Raw genomic sequence first — 25,000 nt, 5'->3', positions numbered from 1 at the left:
GTTGAAAACATCGAAAGAGGAAAAAAAGCAATATTATTGCATTGCCTATACACTATGTCTCAATCTTCAACATTTCCTGCAATTCCACTACCATTCAAAGTTTATAAAGAAATAGTATGGCAAAAATTTTCCATGAGCAATGTCCTGCTGACTAAGCTGTTTTCTTTTAATTTCAGGAACACTTAAACTTTGTAAGTCACTTTTTTCTAGCTGCTAAAAATGGTGTTTGGTTGAAAATAAACCAACGACAATTGTGAAAACGTAACAAGAAAACTTAGAATATATATAACAAGTCATACCACAGCAATAAAGACTTCAAAACTTTCGAGATAATAAAACAACATTCTGATATAACTTGTTTACTGGAATGTCTATAATGGTTTTACGTCTTTTATTAACAGAAATCTACTTTCGAAGTAGTATTATAAAAGTCTGCTGTTTTGTTTGTTTTTTGTTGATTTGTTTTTGATTTTTTTTTCTACTTCTAAACTATACTTTTGACACTCTCACAATGTTTCCTAAACGATTTATTCCTGTATTTGTTTTGTTGTCGATTAACATGTATAATAAAGTATATTTTTAATGCTGGAATGCGGAGACTGTCTTCTCTGACAAGATTTTCCGATAATGAAAATAACATTTCTAACTCACAAATATCATAAAGAAAACTTTTTATTAGCAATATTGAGATATATTAAAAGCTTGATAAGACGGATAGAGGCGTTGAAGAAAAAATATATATTGTGTTCCAGATGTGACGCAGTTTAAGGGGGGAAAAGATGTTTGATTCAGGTCTGTGAATGTAGAGAGGCGTGAGAGTATCAGTCATAGGACATGCAGAAGGTCTGAGGAATACAGCCGTCACTTTGAAGTAAGTGTAACTTGGTAGCCTCTACCATGCTTTCACTAGTTATTTTTAGGTACCTATATAGTTGTGCTTAAATCCTCTCTGCTTACTCCAAATTGTTGGGTCCGGGGAATATCCGGGAGGTGACTGCCGGAAAAAGAGATGGTTTAACCGGGATAAGGCTGGTACTCAATTTTCAGTTGAGTGGACCGGAGCAATGGAAATCAAGCTCTCGACTCTATCATCAGGTGTCCGTCAGACTAACCACTAGATCTCACGTGGTTGAGCAGTATCATTAAAAAGTGCAAAGCTACTATGATTGTTGTAATAACGATCGAAAGAATGGGTAGATGTTACCCGATGAGTTCGAGTTTCAAGTGTTGTAAAGTATTGGAATCATTTGGAAATTATTCGCTTTCAGTTTTGTCTCCCATTTCTAGAATACTGCTTTGTCTATTTACTGGTGTTAGATATTTTCTCCCTTCTCTTGCTTTGAATTAAACCATAAAAACACAGTTTACTGACTCTCTTGATGTGTGTTTGCTACTCATTGTGTTGTGTCTATCTACGAAGTCCGATAGCAATTACTAAGATATGAATGACAGTGAGTGATAGTGAAACGGCAACTTAAATTGGTAGTAGAGCAGAAGAGTTTCCAGCTCTATAAATGTGGAGTGGTATCACTGCAAAGGAATGACACGAAAAGATCTATCTATGACAACTTCCAGCGGACGTGATAGATCGTAATAAGGGCGGATAACAAACTAGACTTCAGAAGAGCTCTGATCGATTTAGATATAAACTGTGACGATGTCATAATATACAACTTGCTTGGATGCTACCCTCAAATCACTCGGTGTGTATCCAATTTTCAGATGATGGATTGCTTCAGTGATAAACGGCACCAACTCTCTAAATGACTGTTTCTTAGAACCACTTCAGTTTACGTGCACAGTCTCTCAAGAGAGTCTTCTCGGATCTCGTCTATATTGTGGTGTGTACTAAAAGTATTGAGAAAATTCCCACTTAAACCGGGGTCCGGGAGAGTCGTGGAGACGGATTCACTATGCTGGAGTCAGACTACTAATCGTGGTGGACAGTATTCTCAAGAATTGCAAGGCGTTGGCAGGAGCAAAGATTAACCCAAACAAGTGAATGGATTTGCAGATGAACACCTGGAGAGGAAAGTTTATAACACGGGATAACATCATGGGACCGACAAAACTGGTGAAATTGCTTGGTCTATGGTTCAGTCTAGACCTCCAGTTCATGATAACGAACAAGACTCGACAAGAAATGGAATGAGAGGAAGCTATCCTGGTAAATTCCTTTTAAGTGGAGAGATGTCCTCGGGCCTATTCTAGTTTTCATTTAAGTAGCATCTGCTCTTTTACTTCTTGCGGAAGGACGCATTCCACTGGTCAGAAGATCTATCAGTTGTTAAAATGCTCTGCATGTAGGACTCAATTACGAATAGCTGTTGATTCGAATACATATTCTCAGGCCTAGAAAATAAAAGATTCCTAGAAGGTATGCAGATGTGAAAGCCTCCTATCATGCACATTCTCCAACAGCTCATCCATTTAATAAAACTGTAGACCTGAGTTGAGCAAATAGGAAAAAATTAGCCCCCCCCCCAGCATCCGAACATCACTGACATGTCGATTTTTGTTGAACAACTAGTGACGCGTGCAGCACAAATTCGACTATCAGCCGAGTACAGACCGTCCTACCGCCTACCTATGACCGGGAAGGGCAGGCAGTTTTCTTTGCTCTGGTGGCTATGGCGAAAGGGGTTGTGTGATGGATACAACTGAAAGTGCTCAAAACAGATATTTTCTACATTAGTCAAGCTCGTGTTGACATTTTCAAGTTTTTCATTTGGAGAATGGGGTGAGGATAGTGCTTTTCTCCAGTAAAAGTTTACAAGATGGGTGACTGTTACGAATGTGGCCCGTGTGAATACGGCGAGTTGATGATGTAAAATCGTTTTGGTATGCTCCACAAGGTTTGCTTTGTGGTATAATTTGTTTTGCTCTCGGTGTTACTTTAGTGTTTCATCTGTTTTTTTTTTTTGTAAAGAATATGTTTAATGTGAATTAACTCTCTTTGTAGGGGTAGCTGTTGTTTTCGTATCTATGGCACGAGTAGTGTTCATTCTCGAGTGGTTATTTTGTTGAATACGTCCTGTATGATTTTAGTGAGTTGTCTTATATTATTGAACGGCAATTCTATAGAAAGTTTCTCCTGTGATTTATTGATGTTATAGGTATTGTTTACATACAGCAATGTGTTATTTGACTGGGTGGTGCATGTGTACCGTATGCTTTGTTTGATGATTATAAGGTATATAAGGTGTATTTTGTTTTGTTTTATTAGATGGAGATTGTGCAGAATATGTAATCTTTCTAATTGTGCAGAGAATAGTTAGAATATAAATGAATTTGAAAACTTGAAGTGATGGTCCAAATATGGGAGGAATCAGAAAGCTTTATTAAATCAAAATGCCATCAGTTAGAAGAACTAAAAGGAGTAAGTTATTCTTAGTCGTTAGAAAATTAAATCATTTGCTGAAAATTACGATAGGAATAAATAACATTACACTGTCGGAAATCGAGAAAGCCTGTATATGGTAACTTGGCCTGTTAGAAGTAGCAGCCAAATCTACCTCAGATGACGTCTTGCCATCTTAAAAGAGCAGAAAGATATATAAGAAAATGTACTCGAAAAATAAAATGAGATGGTCATGAAAAATACCCTTTATCATAGATGTAGTCGACCAAACTTGTCGTATCGCAGGGCTATAGTTGTCACAGAAATATCGGGTATAGAATAGTAACCGGAAATATAGAGGCAAACGAACAGAACTATGGTTGAAAAGGAAACGCAAAAGACAAGTAAGAGATGAGATGTTTTTGTAAGTATGTATGCAGGTTAGCTTTCACCACTTTCGTAAAAAAAAAATATCAAAACGGTTTGTGATATATTACTATTTAAATGCGTATAGATTCTAGAAGAAATAAAACAAATAATGAATAAAATGCTGAGATTTGTACAGTGGTTATAGGAGGATAAACAAAATAGAATATTTATTAGTAAAAAAAGAACGCTGTATTAAGTAAATGAACTTTGCTGCAGGAAAATAAACACAAAGTGACAGATGTTGGTAAATCAATATTTTGTAAACGAAGTGGAATATAAATGGAGTACATAGTGACTACAATAGGTCTGAAAAGGATTTTAAACCATAAAACAAAGGAATTCTATATAAATTTAATGAAAGAAAGACCACAAACAGAATTGAAATAAATTATAGAATTAGAAACTTCCAAATTCAGAATAGTTTCAAGATTTATGTTTTTACAACTTCACACTTGACAAAATAGTTTTAACTGAAAAAAAAAAAAAAATACCGAATGATTTAACGCATGTGGCTCAATGCAAGTAATTGTCGTCGAGCAATGTTGTTACACTCACCACCATCATTTACCACTATGCTCTCTTTAGCTTCTCTTCCTTTTTACTCTGGAGTATTCCCAATACTCTCATCCTCTCTTTCTTTTGTGCCACTGCTCTTCGTGTGATGCAAAAGGTAGTTGGGAATATACTAAGATAATTTATCGTATATCGTGTGTGTTTGTGTGAGTGTATATCTGTGTATACGGTACTGAGAAGGTTTCAGCAATTTGGTATTTTCCCGAACGATCCTTGGATAAAATGATTTCTGTAGCCTGTGGCGAGAGGTTATTTTAAATTTCAAGTCAGTAACATCACTTATAAATTTGCTATGGTTTTTTGCTAAAAACACATTATTATTTTCATGACTTTTCTTAGAGTATTTTTCGAACTTTACCATTTCTCTCTCTTTTACTCTTATTTTCACTAAGCAACATTTCAGGATATATTGGTTTCAAATTTTGGCACAAGGCCAGCAATTTCGGTGGTTAAGTCGACTACATCGACCCCAGTGTTCAACTGATGTTCAACTGGTATTTATTTTATCGACCCCAAAAGGATTAAAATAGAAAGTCGACCTCGGCGTAATTTGAACTCAGAACATAAAGACGGATGCTTTACACATTTCACTACATATTTATTAGCCCGTCTCATTGCCACCTCAAGCTCAGGCCCATACAATTTTGTTTTTCCTCTTAAATCAATCATTTTTTAGAATCTTCAAAATATTGGAATTTGATTTTGTATCATTTTTCCGTAGGTCACCTATCAGTATATACAGTTGTCAATAAACTAGTTAATATACGGTAATAGTTAATATACTACTTACACATTTCATTGGTCAGTGTTGAGTAACTCATCGGTAAATTGATCTATCTATATACAATCTATCATTTATCCAATATACAGTCGACCATCTGTAAATGAACGGAAGATCTCCTACCAATAATGAATAGTTTGTTAGTATACAATAAATCATATGTATGTATGTATGTATGTCATTATTCAGTTTATTTCAAGTTTTCTTGCCAATAGAGAAAGAACCGGTTTCTAACCTAGATCCAAGGCTCTTCCTTTGGAATTTCAACATCAACAACGGGGTGGGTATGTATGTATGTATGTATGTATGTATGTATGTATGTATGTATGTATGTATGTATGTAAGCATGTGTATGTCTTCGTGTTCCTTTTTCTCCTCAACTAACACTTTTCACAAAGTCCTCTTCCATCTCTTTCCATCTCCATCTTTCTCTCTTTGTTTTTTCTTTGTTTTTCTCTATCTTGCTAGCCGACCACATGATCACGAAAGAAATTATTTCATATCTGAATTTCCTTAACCTACTTGTTACACTATTTATAGTTTTCCTGCTAAAGTGTCTTTTATTGCCTTCGATTTTTCCATTAGTTGAAAATAAACCCAATCAATCAAATTGATATCGAAGGGCGCCCGAAAGTTATGAACCATAAGCCTTATAAATAATGTGCTACGCGCATCATAGTTATGATTTGAATAAACGTTAACTGATACCGAAAATAAAATTCAACATAGCCCATATTACATAACGGTATGCATTTATAATTAGATTTGTTCTGAAAATCATATTTGGTGCAGCAGTTGTAGCATCAACAGAAAGTATGTTCTGATATACTTGATGAATATTTTTAGATAAATGGTATTCAGCATCCTTGTCCTTCAGTATATCCTTGCTAATATCGATTACTAGTACTCAACTTACTTCTGTTTCTGTACGTTGCTCCTGTCTTATATAACCATCATTATTATTATCATCGTCGTCGTCGTCGACATTGCATTTTTGACGTTGACTTCTTTATGCTTGCATGGTTCAGAAGAAAGTATTTTGGGACAGGGTTCCCCACGTACAGATGCCTTTCTTATCGTCTAGGCCCCATATATTTTCAAGTGAGGTATTAATCTCCTAGTCTATCGAACAACTAACAGCCTGGACACATTTTTACGTGGAGATCAGGAAACAACCGACATCATTGGCAAAAGCGTTGTTTATAATCGGCGAGCGAACACATGTGTAGACGAAGGAAATATGAACTCACTCACACAATCACACTCATACACATGCACTCACACAGAAGTACACAAAATGCGCGTACTCACACACAAATACACACGCACACATAAGCCACGTTCATAGTTTCCCCCTTGATACCCACGCCACAAGTCACCCTTCAAGTTGTCCTCCTTGCTACTCACACCTGTAACAACCTCTTCCTATTTCCGGTCATTTCAGCATGTGGTGAGCGTCGAATTGAAACACGTTTGTTCAGTTCTCTCACTGCTTTTTTCTCTTCTCGCTTATTTCGCTCTATAGAAGAGCATATGCACAAAACGGTAAAGATTTTCCTTGTATTTTTCCTAAGCTTTTGATATTGCGATGTGTATTTTACCTGGCTGCAGGTCATTTATAATTTTTGCACACTCGCCCACATATATGCGATGGGAAGCTTTCAATTTCTTTGTAACAAATCTATACACAAGGTTTTTGTCGGACCGAAGCTATAGTTGAAGACACTTTCACACTTGCACAGTGTGATTTTTTAACAAAGACCTAAATTGTATCATCGATTATATTGACCTCCAGCATTTAACTGGTACTTCATTTGAGGGTTCCCAGAAGGATAAATGCCAAACTTGATGAAAAAGTATTCTGTCCAACGCTGTAAATATTTTTCGTTCTAATGCAGACCACTATTCTGTATTGTTCTCGTATTTCATTGTTATTTGCTTCAGTCACTTACTACAGCCATGCTGGAGCACCACCTCTTTGTAAGCCTAGTACTTATTCCATCGGTCTCTTTTGCCGAACCGCTAAGTTACGGGGATGTAAACACACCAACATCGGCTATTAAGCGATGGTGGGGGGACAACACAGACACACAAACATAAACATATATATATATATACGACAGGCTTCTTTCAGTTTCCCCTCTACTAAATTCACTCACAAGGCTTTGGTCGACCCAAGGCTATAGTAGAAGACTGAACCCGGAACCATGTGGTTGGTAAGCAAGCTACTTACCACACAGCCACTCCTGCGTCTACTGGAATATTTCCAAGTACACTCCATTGAAAATGAATGTGATTAAATATCTTATAATGGTAGATGGTAGATGCAAAAAGAATAACTATTAGCAATCATGAAACAACCAATTCGGTACATTTGATTGTGTAAAATATACAATTTTGTCACAATTTTTAAAATTGGTGGAGTTAGAAAGTAATACTCTTTGAAAAGGCTACCTATTTAAAGATAGACCATCATACGATAGCGAGTCATCAGTTGTCTCTTCTAAAAAGTACGGCAAACAGACACATTTATAAATCGATTTATTACTAAATGAATTTAATATTTATTTAATCCAGTTCATACATGAAGTTGAAATATGTACATAGCTTGCATGAAAAATATATATGAAATTATTTTTTGATTGTAGCTAACTTCTGTGAATTTTCAGTAATTTGATCGACCTGAAAGAATAAATTTTGATTATATATGTATTGAATATACATTATATATATATATATATATATATATATATATATATATATATATATATATGTATACATCTTTTATTCTTGTACTTGTTTCAGGCATTAGACTGCGGCCACGCTACATAACCATATATATCATAATGTAGTATATTATGCATATAAATACACGTACACACACACACACATATGCGCGCAATATATATATATATATATATATATATATATATATATATATATATATATATATATATATATATATATATATATATATATGTATATGTATGTATGTATGTATGTATGGATGTACATATCTTTGGATATATCCATTAAGTTCGTTTACGGGAAACGTTTTCAACTACGCATGTAAAAGCTCCTATTTTATTGTGTCGGCTACAGCCTAGTGACTCCAACATACAACAGCAATTTTATGAGATCGTATTGAGCTGTGCCGATTTAACGTAGGATAAACATAACAATAATAATAAACAATGGATGGAATTAATAAATAGTTTAATGTATCACTACGCGCGTTTCCACGAATCACTTGCATTGCTGGGATGATTGCAATACAATCTGTAATATCTATGGGGATCAGGTGGGTCTTTGCGGACTATGGTCACAAAAAATATGCGATATGTGGGAACCCGCTCAGCGATGCATTAAAATATTTATAAATTCTATCCATTGATTATTATTATTATTGTTACTATATTTGTATGTATGTATACATGTAAGAATTATTGTGTGAACGGCACATATTCAAAAACTGAAAAACACAAAAAGGCAGTTAACTTCGCATAAACATTCATTATTTGGTGTCAGAATTTTCGTCACTCCAAATAAAATACAGTGAAATCATATCAGTATACTAGTTGCACATAGTGCAGCGAAAATTTTGGCACCATATAACACATCTTGAAGATTCTTTGTGTGTCTGTCGTTGAATGGCTCAAAGAAACTACCTTAGTTTTAATATGAAAACACGGCAGCAAATGAAATTACTTGGCTGGGATGCTGGGAAGAGCACTAATGTGCCTCCGGAATATATAACTGTTACGAGCTTATGTGTGTGTGTGTGTGTGTGTGTGTGTTGTACACACACACACATATATATATATATATATATATATATATATATATATATAATGTGGAAAATAGATGAAAAGTTTACACCATATATCAATGGATCAAAAGAATGTAAGTTATGCATTGCTGAAAGAGCACAGATCCTTATTTAGATCTAGAACTCTAACGCACTGCTAAATTCCAGGTCTGAAATTTTCAGCGGTTGTAAACATATGGATAACTTCCTATAGGAGAATTAGAAAACACCACCCTTTCCGGATTGAATGGCTTTGCCGGAGACTCTAGGCTATTATCCTTTCAGCCTCATGCCTTTTCGCTCAAAGGGGACATACCTCTAATTCTCACTCATGCTCATTTCTATTTTATTTTTCGTTTTCCATTTTACAACCTTTCACCTTTTACATTTACTTCCTTCTTGCCTTTAACACGGATATGTTAATTCTTCAAGTTGACTCTTGACACAAAATTTAAACAATCTAACATACATATCGATTCCTTACAAAAGCACAAAACAGTTAATTTTATGACGAGATATATAGTAAATTTTATTGACAGTATATATAAACACCTTTTTCGCATATCATGCATAGTAGCAAAGTTCAATAAGTGTCTAACAAGGTTGTAATCTTCGTTGTCTAATCATGGGTAAATTTATACAGATCTTATGTAAATTATCAAACATAATCATTTATGTTATTCGAAGTGAAATGGTACTGAAGCATTTGTAACCAATATTTAACTAATCTTCATTGCCTTATATCTGTGTTTCATTAAAGATACAACTATATTTTTCTTTTATCCTTTTACTTGTTTCAGTCATTTGACTGCGTCCATACTGGAGCACCGCCTTTGGTCGAACAAATCGACCCCAGGATTATTCTTTGTAAGCCTAGTACTTATTCTATCAGTCGTTTTTGCCGAACCGTTAACTTACGTGGATATAAACACACCGACATCGGTTCTCAAGCGATGGTGGGGGAGGGACAGACACAGACACACTCAAATATATATACATATATATATATATATATATATATATACGACAGGATTGTTTTTCAATTTCGGTCTACCAAATCTACTCAAAAGGCTTTAACCGGCCCGGGGCTATAGCAGAAGGCACTTACCCAAGGAGCTACGCAGTGGGACTGAATCCAGGACCACGTGGTTGGGAAGAGAGCTTCTTACCACACAGCCACACCTGCGCCTCTGTTCCATCATTAGCCTTTCTTCTTTTGACCGATAGATTTTATGTTAAAAGCCTCATCTTAATTATTTTGATGTATATATTTGTATCTAATTTGCTTGATTATTTTTGCAAACATCAAACACCACAAAAGTTCAACGCGTAGCTACTGACAGAAAAAAAACTAACGGTTAAAATGTTTGACCACAACCAAACACGAACACGTGACTGCTGAGGTGGAATCTTAAAAGTCAAAGAACCCCTGGAATAAAAATCTACAAAACTTGACAGTTATATAAGAAACAATACAGATACTAAAATGTGTGGAAACGTTGACTATGGATTTAGATTTATTGTTTCAAACTAACTGCAAGAAACTAATACAAAATAGAAAATTCTTTTGAAAAAAAATTGGATTACAGTCGTGTCGTTAGTGGGACACTTATAAAGGAAAGGCTATTTTCGACATAAACATTTATGTACATACACATACACACAAACACACACATGCAAACACATACACACACTCACAAGCACACACACATATATACTCATGTATAAGGTCTCTATAATACCAACAATGCTTCATATTCGATTCTGTACATGTTGACAGGCACTGCCTAAATGTGTGAGCGGTATTCCATTTTTTGTGAGGATTTGGTGTTGTTGAGATGAACAGCATAGTTGTGAGAAAATAGGAAAACACTGAGAATCTTACCTTATCTATAATTAAAATACATCCAACAAACATGAAGAACAAAACTGCAAGAGGAGTCAGGGCATATATCAGTGCTTTGCTTTTTTTCTCTGCAATATTTTGAAAGATATTCGGAACAATTAGCATTGCTATAAGCAGGTTCAAATTAATAGTAATATACAAGGATTCGCGTTACTAAATACTGAATGCAGTATAAAATATGGTCTTGAAAATAGAATTAATGTATGATATGAGATAATTGTGTTCCACTTCAACTGTATGATGATTGCTTAGAATGAAAGACAATTTCGCACAAAAGGGAAGTGTTCCGATCACCAGGTGTTAGGTGCGTGTGTATATATATGTATATATATATATATATATATATATATATATATATATATATATATATATATATATATATATATATATGTATGTATGTATGTATGTATGTATGTATAAGGTAATTTAAATTCAGTTGAATTAGGTAGTTAAATTGAGGCATATTGTTAGGACGAACTTATTTGCACACTCAGACAATATTAGGTGATTATTTACATTATTTACATTTGACGGATATTTGTCCTCATCTTGTAGCCGGCGCTCTTAACCACTACGCCCTATGCCCGCGAGCATATGGCGTAGTGGCTAAGAGCGCCAGCTACTAACCCCAAGATTCCGAGTTCGATTCCAAGCAGTGACCTGAATAATAATAATAATAATAATAATAATAATAATAATAATAATAATAATAATAATAATAATAATAATAATTTAAAAAAAAATAATAACAACAACAACAACAACAACAACAATAATAATAATAATAATAATAATAATAATAATAATAATGATGATAATAATAATAATAATAATAATAATGATAATAACAATAATAACATCGAAAAATACCTTAGGAATGAGAACCCAGGTTCGAAATTTCCCCCAAGACACCTGATGAAGGCTGGAGGGTATATCAGCTGAAACGTCAAATGTAAATAATGTAAATAATGTACATAATTCCTCGTATCTTAAATATAGAACTGTAATTAGGTGAGTATCAAACTCTACATAGAATTTTTTCCACCCGATATTTTTGCAGTATATGCAGATGGCCCCATCCAACTTATATGTACATTATATGCCAAATACTTCCGAAATGCAGATTCCAGGGTAGGTGAGTAACCGGCAGCATTCACTGCAGTGAATTATCTTCTGCAGAACTGTTTCCGGGATTTAGCGCGCCAGAGCTGAGACATTTGAAAATAATCCCAATGTAATCGGTAGAACTGTACACACGTCTAATTTTATGAGGACAACTCACTCGTGTCTAGTTCTGCAAATCATATTGAATTAGAACGGTCGTACTTACGAGCCACGGACGTTTTTACGAAAGTAAAGTAGTTAATGGCGAAACCAGTCTACAATTAATTCCTTATTTTGTATATTTTCATTTGTCTTACCGGCTTATGTTCTGGTGTTTGCTGAATTTTTCTAGAGAACATTCTTTCCTTTGTGGTTAGATCGTAGGTGATCTATTTCTAGCATAATGGATGTCCACTTAGTAGTCATCCCTTCTTATACGCATGTAATATATATATATATATATATATATATATATATATATATATATATATATATTCTAGCAGCTAAGCCGGGTTTCACCCGGTCGATTTGGATGATGTGGCTGTAAAATCTGTTCTGTGTAAGCATTCGACTTGTTTTGGCATGCTTACGTTAAAAAACAATTTTAGAATGACTTTTTCTGTCAAAACGCTAAAAATAACTGACCAACCAAAAGAAAACAACCAAGATTCAACCAAATCAAAAAATAAACCCAAATACTGAGCGAACAAAGATGAACCATCTCACTTCCATTGCGCGCGCACATGCACACACACATTCACATACCACCCCTTTTGCATACACACACATATATTCACACAGAGTTGAAACGCTGATTGATTTATTTTTCAGTGTAAAATTTTCATCATCCCACTACCAAGTATGACATCACCCCGTCCTTCCTTATTCACCTATCACCCCTTCCTTTCTCATTCATAAACACAAGAGTATTATTATAGTAGATTATCTCGGTAACCATGGGAACTATGAAAAAAAAATACAAGGCCCAACATCACCACCGGTTCATTCTACACATCTTAGTAATTTTTCGCGCAATTCCACGCAGCTGTTTGACCGTGAATCTCAAGACAAGAAAGAATCACCCATGTCAAATTTATATGTATAAATATATGAGAAAAAGAAAACAGAGATATTGATATATAGACATAAATTTATTAGAACATATTCAATTCCAAACAATATCAAATCCATTGCACCTATAATTGTTTCCATGCCAACCAATTCAATTTGAGAAATCAAATTAAGTTTGATTAAATGAAATTTAATTTTTATATTGAATATCGTTAAATGAGCATTTCGTCAGGGGAAGTATTTGATAGAAAGATATCTGAGTCAAACAAGGGTCAATCAACACACTGGAATGTACCTCCTTTCTTTCAAATTCTTCCTCTGACGAAATGCCCAATTAACGATATTCAATATAAAAATTTAATTTAATTCAATTTAATTTAATTTCCCAAATTGAATCGGTTGGTTATGGAAATAATTGTAGGTGTAATGGATTTGATAGTGTTCGGAACTGAATATTCTGATAAATTTATATCTACATATCATTTTGTACGTTTTATTTTTTCGCATACAAAAATAGTATTATACGCATTTCTATCAATGCGAAACTAACATTTTTGATTTGTCACTGATACAGTGGATAAAACCGGGGAACTTGGATGCCAACGTCACTTTAAGAGGATTTTATATCCGTGTTTTAACTTAATGAAATATATATATATATATATATATATATATATATATATATATATATATATATATATATATATATATATATACATACATATGTATGTATGTATGTATGTATGTATGTATGTATGTATGTATGTATGAGACGTTCTTCATCCATAATTCACTGTCCGTTGCTTTGTATTTTTGTTTTTGCTTTCAATGATAATAAATTAACTTAAAGGCCCTCGGGAATGCAACAACAGTCAGGTAATCACTACCTCAATTTTCATGGCTTATCTTTCTTTCTAAGTAATCTATTTTCCTCTTTTATGTTTTATGTTTTCAATGTATTCAACAAATATAAAGTATGTTTGGAGCAACATAAAACTATCGTTGAACGTTGGTAAATAACATGAGAAACTATTACAAAGATAAAAGATTAATGAAAATTGAATTCCAAAATGTCATGTTAAAACATTGGCAAGAAAATCCTTATGAGCAACAGCTGACAATATCAGACAAGTATAAGTACTGTGGCTAAGAGTCATAGTAGTCATAACTGAGATGCAACAGTGTTATATTGTAGCAAAAGGCACAGAAACCTTCCTACCAGAAACCTTCCTACCAGAAACCTTCCTACCAAAAGGCACAGAAACCTTCCTACCAGAAACCTTCCTACCAGAAACCTTCCTACCAAAAGGCACAGAAACCTTCCTACCAGAAAGTACCAAAAATATATGTTGAAGCGGAATACGAATATAAGCTGCAGAGTATATGGAGATTGTGAGAGAACAAGCAACAATAATTTTTCGAATTGCTCAATCTTTGACAAAACAGGAATATATGAACAGGAATTGCAGATTTTGGACACAAGAAATTGCAATAGCTTTCTTGACTTGCGAAAGTTTTTGGACGCTTTTCTTCTATTACTGATACACTTCTGTGCTTTTTAGCACTGTTCTCTAAATGATGTGTTTGTTTTTTTTTACAGAATATCCTGTTAAGTAACATATACAGAATATATAGACATGTGCGTGTATGTATGCGTGTATTTGTGTGTGCATGTATATGCATATATATCTATATACATATGTAACTATATACTTATATATATATGTGTATGTGCAGCAATCTGTCTTCTGCACACTAACTGTCATTCGCTTTCTCTCTCAATTATAACCACTGTTATCATTTGTAATAGTAGTAGTAGTAGTAGTAGTAGTAGTAGTAGTAGTAGTAGTAGTAGTAATAGTTGTAGTAGTAGTAGTAGTAGTAGTAGTAGTAGTAGTAGTAGTAGTAGTAGTAGTAGTAGTAACAGCAACAGTAACAGTAGCAGAAATAGCATCTGCAGTTATATTAGTCCAGCAACCAGTGACAAACAAGTTTCTTCGTTGAAGCATCGACATCCAATCGAATATATATGTATATATGTGTGCACGTATGTGTGTGCGCATGCGAGTGTATGTATGCATATGTATATGTATATGTATATGTATATGTATATATATATATATATATATATATATATATATATATATATATATATATATATATATATATAGATAGATAGATAGATATGTATATATATTTATGTATATATATATGTACATATATATGTATATGTATATATATATGTATATATGTATATATATGTATATGTATATATGTATATGCATATATATGTATATATGTATTTATATGCATATATATGTATGCATATATATATATATATATATATATATATATATATATATATATATATATTTATATATATATATATATATCGTATCAAAGACAAAGACCGATCATGTAAAATTACGTAAAATTACGGATGCTGCAGACAGGAATTATATTTCGCCAGAATGGTCTATTATTACCGCGTCTTACTTTGGTATAAGTGATGAATCATGCCAGTACGAGATGATAGAGAAGTACTGCAGTTTGAGAAGCAAGAAAGCATTAGTCTTCACTTTAGTCTTGGAACGAACATTAGTCTGTACAAACTACCACCTTTCGTTCATAGGTGTGAGAGTACTGACGCAATTTTCACTAAACAATTTTCTCTAAAACAAGACAGCGCTTTTTTTATTATTATTATTCTTATCATCATGCGTCCAGTTTTTTTGGAATGACTACTTCAAAAGTTTTACTCTAGTCTTGAATAAATCAAATACTGACACTTACGGAGATATGAAGAGAATTCAAAATCAATTATTATATAGATAAAAAGTGACTAAACAGCAAATACCTCTGGCTTCACTGTCTACTCCAGAAAGATCGACTTTTCGGGTCTGAATGGCTGAAAAACAGAACCAGATTAATTTTATTTTCTAAGCAATATTCAGCGATACTGATGTATTGCCACTGTTTGTTCATCTTATAGCTTATGTACAAATCTTACAATTGGTTGAGTAATTATGTGTTATTGATATCAGCGATCAAAAAGATGAGTACCAGTTGTATATTGAGGTTTGAATATAGCTGGCGCAGTCATTGGGCTACGGACATGTTCGTTCACTACCTTGAAGGGCTTAGTCGAACACCAGTTGTTAAGCGATATGAGGGACAAGCACAAAGACACGCACTTACATACACACCTTCCCCCTTCCACCACGTATATATAGAAAGAGAGAGAGAGAGAGAGGGAGAGAGAGATAGAGGGAGAGAGAGAGAGAGAGAGAGAGAGAGAGAGAGAGAGAGAGAGAGAGAGAGGGAGTTGGTTTCTTTCAGTTTTTATCTCACAAAACAAATTCATTCATAAGGTTTTTATCGGTGCCGGGTTACATAAGATACTACACAGTGGGATTGAACCCGGACCGTGTGATTGCAAAGCAAACTTCGTATCACACAGCCACTCTTGCGCCTATATCTTTCCTCTAGGAGTGACTCTTCATTAGGCGCATGCGCGCCAAAGGGAGAGTTGTCTGAATTTGTTGTATAGTGAATTAAAGCGTTTTAGTTTTCATCAGGCATGGAATTTTACTTGGCTTTCCTTCATACAGAATCAATGAAATAAGGACCAGTAATTTAATGGGTTCAATAATAACAAATATTTCTCATATCATGTCTTAATACCACTTGAAAGAAACACTAAACATCAGATTAAAATATGTTGATGCTCTAAATTTTGAGTTCAAATTCCAATGGAGTCAACTTACCTCTCCATCTTTCCGGGGTAAATAAAGACTAATTATAAGTGATCTAGTGCTTGGTTTATTCGAAATCTGCCAACCGTGACACAGCTGAACACAAATTATTATATGAAAAATAAATAAAGTTACGATGACAGGCAGTTATAGTTGCTATGATCTTTTGTTGCAAATTTGATGCAAAAGTCTTGATTGGTGAGGTAGAAAACCTTCAGCCGGGTCCCTGTTATATCACTGGGACTAAGTTGTATCTAGGACTAACACATTTGACACGGTCTAGTTGGCCTGGACATAAGTAGGTATCACAGAATAGTATAATTCATTTTTATATATAGTGACACAACTACGAAATTGGCCAGTAATGCTGAGAACTTTATGTAAAACCTGAAATTGACTGATGTAAAAAAGTAACAGGTATGAAGATCAGACCATTCTGTTGTTGATGTCTCTTTGAATTTCTCTCCTTCTTTCCTTCCTTCCTTCCCCTTCCCACTCTCTCTCCCCCTCTTTCCGGTTTCGCACCTCCCTTTCCCTCTTTTCTTTTCCTCACTCTTTTCCACACTCACTCCGACTCTACTGGCTTTTTCACTCTTGTTATAAGTTTAACATATAAAATGTTAGCGAGTGCGATACTTTTTTTTTTTTTTTGCTCTTTCTTTAGTGATGGCGATGTTTCTTTTCTGTTTTGTTACTCTTTGTTTTTGTTTTTTGTTTAGAACCCTGATGTAGAAGACCTATGTTCAAGAACATTCCAACCATCATCTGTTATTAGACCATTTTCAGATAATAGGATTGTGCGCGACAATATAATCCAATGTGTTCACTCCTATTCCAAGATCGAGTATGTGATTTAGTTGCTATATTTAGTAGTTTAAGTGACCACACAGAGGAACTCTTGCGACCAAGTGTTTAGCTGATAGTTGTTAGTATCAACGTGTTTAAAACAGCGAATGCATATTTGTTTTTCAGGTTTAGAAATAAAGTATTTTTCAAAATTTACACCTACACAACATTTTTATCTCTTTGAATATCGATCATCAATTAAAGTCATATTTCAATGGATGAGTATTTCAAAGCTGAATTCGAGACCTTGATTTCTAAAATAAGACATTCTTATAATCGTAGAGGGTCTCAAGTTTAACCTTCTAGGCATCGATCTCAATCGTCTGCGAAAACCTGTGAAGGCCATTGAATCAAATCTTCAGCCTCAATAGAGTTGATAGTCAAATCTTCAGCCAAAATAGAGTTGATAACCAAAACTCAGGCTTTGTCTTTTTAATGCTAATCATTCACCTCTCCAATCATCAACCACTTTTAAGATCCATTATTTTATAATCTACCAATATAATTGTCCATAAATTTTGACCATCCACTACATTCTAACAGAATGAATACTAACTGTGAAAATAGAACTGCCAAATCTTTTCTTTCGACGGCGTTAGCATGTCTGGATAGCTTACCTGTATCGTAAACGGATACTACACCTGCACCTCCACATCTGTCTGGAGGAGAAGACTGACATGTGACATCACACAAATTATCAAAACGTTGAACACTGCTTATGAAGGAGTTTTCACAACCACAACTGGCACTGGAAGAAAGAATAAATATACATATATTGATATATATATATATATATATATATATATATATATATATATATATATATATATATATATATATGTATATATTGATAGAAAAGGTAAGACAACAAAAGAAAGAAAGAGACTTCGATATTATGTAAATAGAGGAATTTATCTGTAAATAATATGTGACAAATACCGAATAATTGTCACATATTATTTACAGTTATATATATGTATATATATATATATATATATATATATATATATATATATATATATATATATATACATACATATATATATATATATATATATATATATATATAGAGAGAGAGAGAGAGAGAGAGATAGATAGATAGATAGAATGATGATGGCTGGCTGGCTGGCTGGATGGATGGATGGAAGGATGGGAGGATGGGAGGATAGATGGATGGAAAGAGATTGTCATTATTATTCTTTCATTTTTAATCATTAAAAGTAATAAAGTTAGTGTCATGGAAGAACCATCTTTACCATTTGAGAATACACAAGATCTATTGATATATTCAACTTTCTATTTACTTCTTGAATAATCAAAAATTTTCGTCTGTTATCTGGTCATTTACACAGTTCCTCAGAAACTGCTGAAGAATTTATTATTAACCAGTTCGCCAATCATTTACAACAGCACTTCGTTCTAGAAACGGTTGCTGGAAAGTGCTGCAAAATAGTAGTCTGACTCTATGATCACTCGTCGTAACATAATATGTTGATCATTTCATTTTATACGCCTTAATGATTTCCGAAGCCAGTACGTTATAGGGAATTAACTCTCAGTACGTATTCCCAGCACAAAGCAGATAACACATTTCAAAATTACGATCTGTCTCAAAAGATAAACTGTAACTAGGACAAGCAGCAACACAAGGTTTCCATATATATGTGGGGAGGAGTGTATCATTATATTGACCAGACTATCGAACGCTGTTACACAGCGCTCGTCCCAGTGTGCTTCATTGTTGTAGCTTTCGAATAGTACCAATCTGCTTGTTAGGTGAGCAGGCCAATGTCTGTGTGTGTGTTTGTGTGTGTCTGTGTGTGTGTGTGTGTGTGTGTGTGTGTGTGTGTGTGTGTGTGTGTGTATATTCAAATAATAAAACTTAATTATTAACCAGTGCGTTAATCATTTACGGCACCACCTCGTTCGGGAAAAGATGGTTGGAAAGCGCATTGTGACCAACCTATATAACATAATTCGATAGTGGACATCATAAAAATTTATAATGTTTCGAGGGAATATTAAATAATTTTATTTTTGAAATGAATCTGAAAGTGTATAACATGCAAATATTGGGTCAGAAAAACGCTTTCGGATAGAAAGGCGCTATGTAAAGTAAAGGATATAACACATATATACTTTACACACACGCGCGCGTGCACACACACACATATACACATACCCATATACCTCTCTCTCTTCCTATCATTTTCTCTCCCTCTCCCTTCTCTCTCTGTATCTCTTTCTCTCACCTATTTCTGCCTTTCTATTTCTCTATCACACTCTCACCTTTTATCATCTGATACCGCATCACCTCCTCCAATGCACCATCTCTCTTTTCACACTCAAACCTTTCGTCCTCTGACACAAGTTCCCCTCCTCAAATTCCCCTGCCCCTCTCATAATTCCTTGTCTTGCGAGTTACTTGGTCACTCTGCCAGTGCTGGTGTCACCAAATCACGCTAGTGCCACGTAAAAAGGGCATCCAACTGTCAAAACCCTGCCAAAACAGACACGGTAGTCTAAGGTAGTTTTCTACCTGGCTGGCTCTAGGGGCCGACCAAAGCTTTCTGAGTGAATTTTGAAGATAGAAACGGAAAGAAGCCCATCGTATATAAATGTGTGTGTGTGTGTGTGTGTGTGTGTGTGTGTGTGTACACCCCAGCACCGCTTGACAACCAGTGTGGGTGTGTTTATGTGCCCGTAACTTAGTGTTTCGACATAAGAGATTGGCTGCACAATACATAAGTACTAAGCTGCACAATACATAAGTACTAGGGTCGCAGTCTAATGATTGAGACGCGTAAAAAGAAAGAAAATATATATATATATATATATATATATATATATATCCTACTTGGCCATGTAATATTATAACTCGTAAGTTACCTCATCATTTCGCATTTGTCTTGCTTCTATATGTTGGTTCCCTGACGATGAATATATGTGGAATTCCAGCAGCTCTTACTTCTTTGGAGTAGCGTACACATATATTTTGAAACATGTGTAGGAATTAAAGGAACTTTTATTTATATGCATTTTGCTCCATTTATTGTTATTATTCCTATATATATATATATATATATATATATATATATATATATGTGTGAGTGTGTGTGTGTGTGTGTGTGTTGTCTGTAAGTTTAGGAAAGAGGCAATGGCAATAAACGAGAGACAAATATTTTGAATCCTATCAACACATTACCAGCAGCTACGTTTGAGCAACCAGCCATGTTTCACTCAGACAAAAGACGAAGATTTCTACACCTCAAGAAATAACAGCGTCTGTATAATACATGTGTGTATATGCATATATATTTCAACACACGATTTCAGATAAGGAATTCTACAAAACAAATACACACACACACAGACACACACACACTTATATACGTAAGTGCATATATATATATATATATATATATATATATATATATATATATATATATATGTGTGTGTGTGTGTGTGTGTGTGTGTGTGTGTGTGTGTGTGTGTATACACGCACACATACCTATGTACGTATATATTTGAATACACGTATATTTGTATACATATGTATGTTTTTGTGGTGGCCGATATTAAAGTAAACAAACTCTGTCGAGAAAGCTAACAAGAAAATAGTATTTTTGCCTGCAGCAATTTGCTTGATTCCTGTTTGAAGTCAAAATATAAGTTCACAATATAAGTCTATCTAGCAGTGTCACAAACTCTATCTCGAAAAGTAGTTTCGTGTATATATTTGAGGAAATTATATACGTGTGCAGGCGGATAGTTGGATGGAGGCAATCCAGCGCTACTACGCAAAGAAGTTAGATTCACTTAGAGAGATGAGCCACTGGGAGAGTCTAAGGGAACTGAAGCAGTACTCCCTAGGGAGTTGGCGTGAAAAACATGTAGTGATATACATATGGAAGATCCTGGAAGTCTAACTCCCAACTTTGGAATTGAAAACCATAGTAACCACCGAACTGGACGGCACTGCATAATACCAAGAGTCCTGGCTTCTCCATCTGTACTCCAGTACTGCAACAGCTTGGGTTTGAAGTGTCCACAACTTTTATCTCCTATCGTTCACTTTTTTCAATCATGATACTGCGGCCATGCTGGAGCGCCACTTTAAAGAATTTTTTGTCGAATGAATCGACCCCAGTTCATATATCTTTAAAGCATGGAACTTATGTTATCAGTATCTTGTACAGAACTGCTAAGTTATAGGGGCCTAAACATACCAACACCGGTTGTCAAGCGGTGGTGGGGGACAAACACAGACACACAGACACACACACATACACACACATACGCATACGCACAGACATACATACGCATGCGCGCTCACAAACACAGATGCATACATACATATACGACGGGCTTCTTTCAGTTTCTATCTACCAAATCCACCCACAAGACTTTGGTCTGCCCGTGGCTATTATAGAAGACACTTGCGCAAGGTGCCATGTAGTGAGACTGAACTTGGAACCATGTGGTTGGGAAGCAAGTTTCTTACCACGCCCGGTGCACATTCTGCCAAACAACTTCAGCGTCTGCACAAATTTTTATCTGAAATATCAAATGAACCCTCATTGTGACGGGAGACACACAGAAGAGCATCTCCATCCAACTCGTTACTTCACCACAAACAGTACAGTAAAGAAACCCTAAACAAACTGAAAAGCTGTGTTCCTGCATGGCCCCAGCCCCTGGCTCAAACCAGTACAAGATATAAGTATATTTTAAAATATGTATGTGCTCGCGTATGTAGGCATGAGTGTATTAGTGTGCGTATGCATGTGTTTACGTACGTGTGTGCACGGAGCAGTAATTTGTTTTATTTTCTGTAAAAGACATCCTAAACGGCATTTGGTTGAGCTACTCTGAAGTGTCGACTGACATATATGTGAGAGTGTGTGTGTAAATATGTATATATATGTATATATATATATATATATATATATATATATATATATATATATATATATATATATATATATATATATATGTATATGTATATATAAGTATATATATATACATATACTCAAAACGTTAAAGACTTTCTGTATTCCCGAGCGTTAAACTAATACATCCATTTGTTGTTTACACCACCTGTCTTTTCCAACAGCAGTCATATGAATGTTAGATGCACATTTCTGCCTCTTTGGGCTTTGTCAACAGCATGTACTGACTAGCAATTGCATCATAAGACAAAATGTCCATGCTTGTATATATGTTGAATAGTTTTTACAACGTTGTTCAATTTTTATGTTTTTTGCTTTAGTTTTTCACATTTTCTTACTAGTTTTCTACAGCTAGTGGGAAACAATAAAGTGCCTGAATTAATATTTGGTACGTCCATATGTTCGTAGTTTTATTTTCAAGAACTGAATATACTTGGCATTTCTTATACACTGGTAGGCTCTCATAACAAAGATTTAACATTCTCCATCAGCTGTCAAATGTCTGGCATTGTATTGCGACATTAGCATGGCTTTTATGATTAAACTTCAATTTATGAGAAACTTTATGGAGTCTATATATTTGTATGGCTGTAAAACTGAAAGCTGCCAAACCCAACACCCATTTGTACACTCATCATGCATCTACAACAGGGAACTATTGCAACACATCATACCATACGTCACAAAACAAAATTAGATAGAAAAATACTAGAGGATAATATATAATCTATAAAATGTCCCACAAAAATAGAAAACTAATAGCAGTAGTAATACTTCAAAGCACAATGATAAAATAAACAAGCAAGAAACACATACATAAGAAATCAACTCGTAGCAACTGATGTGAAAAACCTAACAGTAAAAAATTCGATAACAAACAAATGAACACGAGTCTACTAACGCTGGAAGCTAACGGTAAAGGAAAAAGAAACGTTTGGCGGGAGAGTCTAGATGAATTCAACAGGTAAGTACGAAACAGCAGCGCAAGAAACAACACTGTATTTGATAAAGCTTCGTACTTAATATCTCCTTCGCAGCGAATAAAATGTACCTATCAAATGTGAATTGCTAACATCATTATGAAACCTCATTGCTCAGGTAGCTATTCTTACAATGAGAAACAATGGGCTTGGACATTAGGCGATGTCATTGGCGTTACAGCTGTTAATGTATCACGTGCGTCTGCAACAACGAAATACTACCACTGTCATTATTTCCTCCAAATGAAAAAAGAAAAGCGGTAGTTGTCGTGATTCTCCCATCATCTGCATTTTATCGCTACTGTTCTTTAAGAAGTGAACATGTCAAAGGATCGAGAATTAAAAGTAAAGTTGGATGTAAAGTCATGAAAGAATCCGCAACTAAAAGAGACAGTCACCACTGAATTCGAAACCAAAAACTAGGGTGTATTTCTTGATTTCTATATTCATTTGAACATAGATTCAAGCAGAGGATGATATTTGTTCCGATAATGAAGAATTTAGTTGTATATTTGTTGGGAAAGTGTTCGAAGAAATTAACTGAATCAATATTCAGCGTGTTTATTTTCCATTGTTTGCTGTATCTCTGTTCGATTCACGTAAGAGATTAGTATAAAAGTACGTTCATGTCATAAGGTGCCTCCGACAGAAACTTCACAAGACATTATAAAACTGCTCCCAAATTCAAGTTTTCATTCGGGTAGAAGCCCATGAGATATACAAGTACACTCCTTGGCTATGGGCCGATGTGTCAGCTGAGCTTACCTTCCACTGATGGCATTTGTAGTAATAATGTAGGGTGGGCAAATACTTGAGTGAGAAAATTTGAGTGGCGTAAGTGAAGTACAGTGAGAATTAATTTCTCCAGAATTATACCAGTTTTTTATTCATGGTGTAATCAACTAAGACACCACTATGGCTGTGTGATAAAATACTGAAATTATGATACAGTAATTGGTAAGTTTTTGATCAGTTTTAATTTTGTGTGTGCAAACAAGAACTTTCAATAGCTACAGTAACTTTCTTTTACATTATAGATGAAACACCCATTTTCATATCATATACATATACGTACCCACACACACACATATGTACATACAGACATACGTACGTACGAATATACGTATGTTTACTGTAAAATGATGAGATGATGAGCATCGGGAATATATACGACAATTCGTTTTGAGTTATTGCTCTTCTTACAAGAAACTAATTTTTGCAATTTTTTTCTAAGACATTTCACAAAGAGTAATGAATATTAGAACCATAATTAATTTCTTTCTTAAGAAAAATTAACCTAAGCTTCTTACTGATTCCCATTTTGACTAATATTAAACTAATAATATGCTTATACTATAACACTCCTTATGAATATAATAGCCTCATCGAGGATATATTTCTACTTCGCTTCTTTTTGTAATTCAATATAAGATAGATTACAAATATTGGCTAAAA

At 34.5% G+C, this 25,000-nt stretch overlaps 2 protein-coding genes across 6 annotated transcripts in view; one reads left to right on the top strand and one right to left on the bottom strand.

Moving 5' to 3' along the window:
• LOC106882071 (cytochrome P450 3A14) overlaps positions 1-591 on the top strand; it is a 42,403-nt gene extending 41,812 nt beyond the window's left edge. Inside the window, exon 14 of the mRNA XM_014932636.3 lies at positions 177-591. Within this exon, the coding sequence (XP_014788122.1) occupies positions 177-257 (81 nt within the window). The 3' untranslated portion in view covers positions 258-591. The remainder of the gene's footprint in view (positions 1-176) is intronic.
• Positions 592-7,647: 7,056 nt separating this feature from the next.
• LOC106882058 (uncharacterized) overlaps positions 7,648-25,000 on the bottom strand; it is a 56,633-nt gene continuing 39,280 nt past the window's right edge. Inside the window, exons 9-14 of one of the 5 annotated variants that reach the window (XR_016243079.1) lie at positions 18,231-18,361; positions 15,870-15,920; positions 11,708-11,775; positions 11,363-11,497; positions 10,817-10,905; positions 7,784-7,805 (exon numbers count right to left, since the gene is read on the bottom strand). Coding sequence is in view for 1 of the 5 variants with exons in the window: in XM_014932622.2 (XP_014788108.1) it covers positions 7,755-7,805; positions 10,817-10,905; positions 15,870-15,920; positions 18,231-18,361 (322 nt within the window). In the remaining 4 variants the exon portion in view is untranslated. Of the gene's footprint in view, positions 7,806-10,816; positions 10,906-11,362; positions 11,498-11,707; positions 11,776-15,869; positions 15,921-16,779; positions 16,864-18,230; positions 18,362-25,000 lie in introns of those variants that run through there. The other 4 variants (XR_016243080.1, XR_016243081.1, XM_014932622.2 and 1 more) reach the window with 4 other exon arrangements.

The sequence above is a fragment of the Octopus bimaculoides genome, chromosome 9 (genome assembly GCF_046866305.1).
Source record: "Octopus bimaculoides isolate indiv1 chromosome 9, ASM4686630v1, whole genome shotgun sequence".
NCBI classification, from domain to species: Eukaryota; Metazoa; Mollusca; class Cephalopoda; order Octopoda; family Octopodidae; genus Octopus; species Octopus bimaculoides.
Note: the sequence above shows the minus strand (reverse complement) of the source record. Positions and strands in the feature narration are given on the sequence as shown.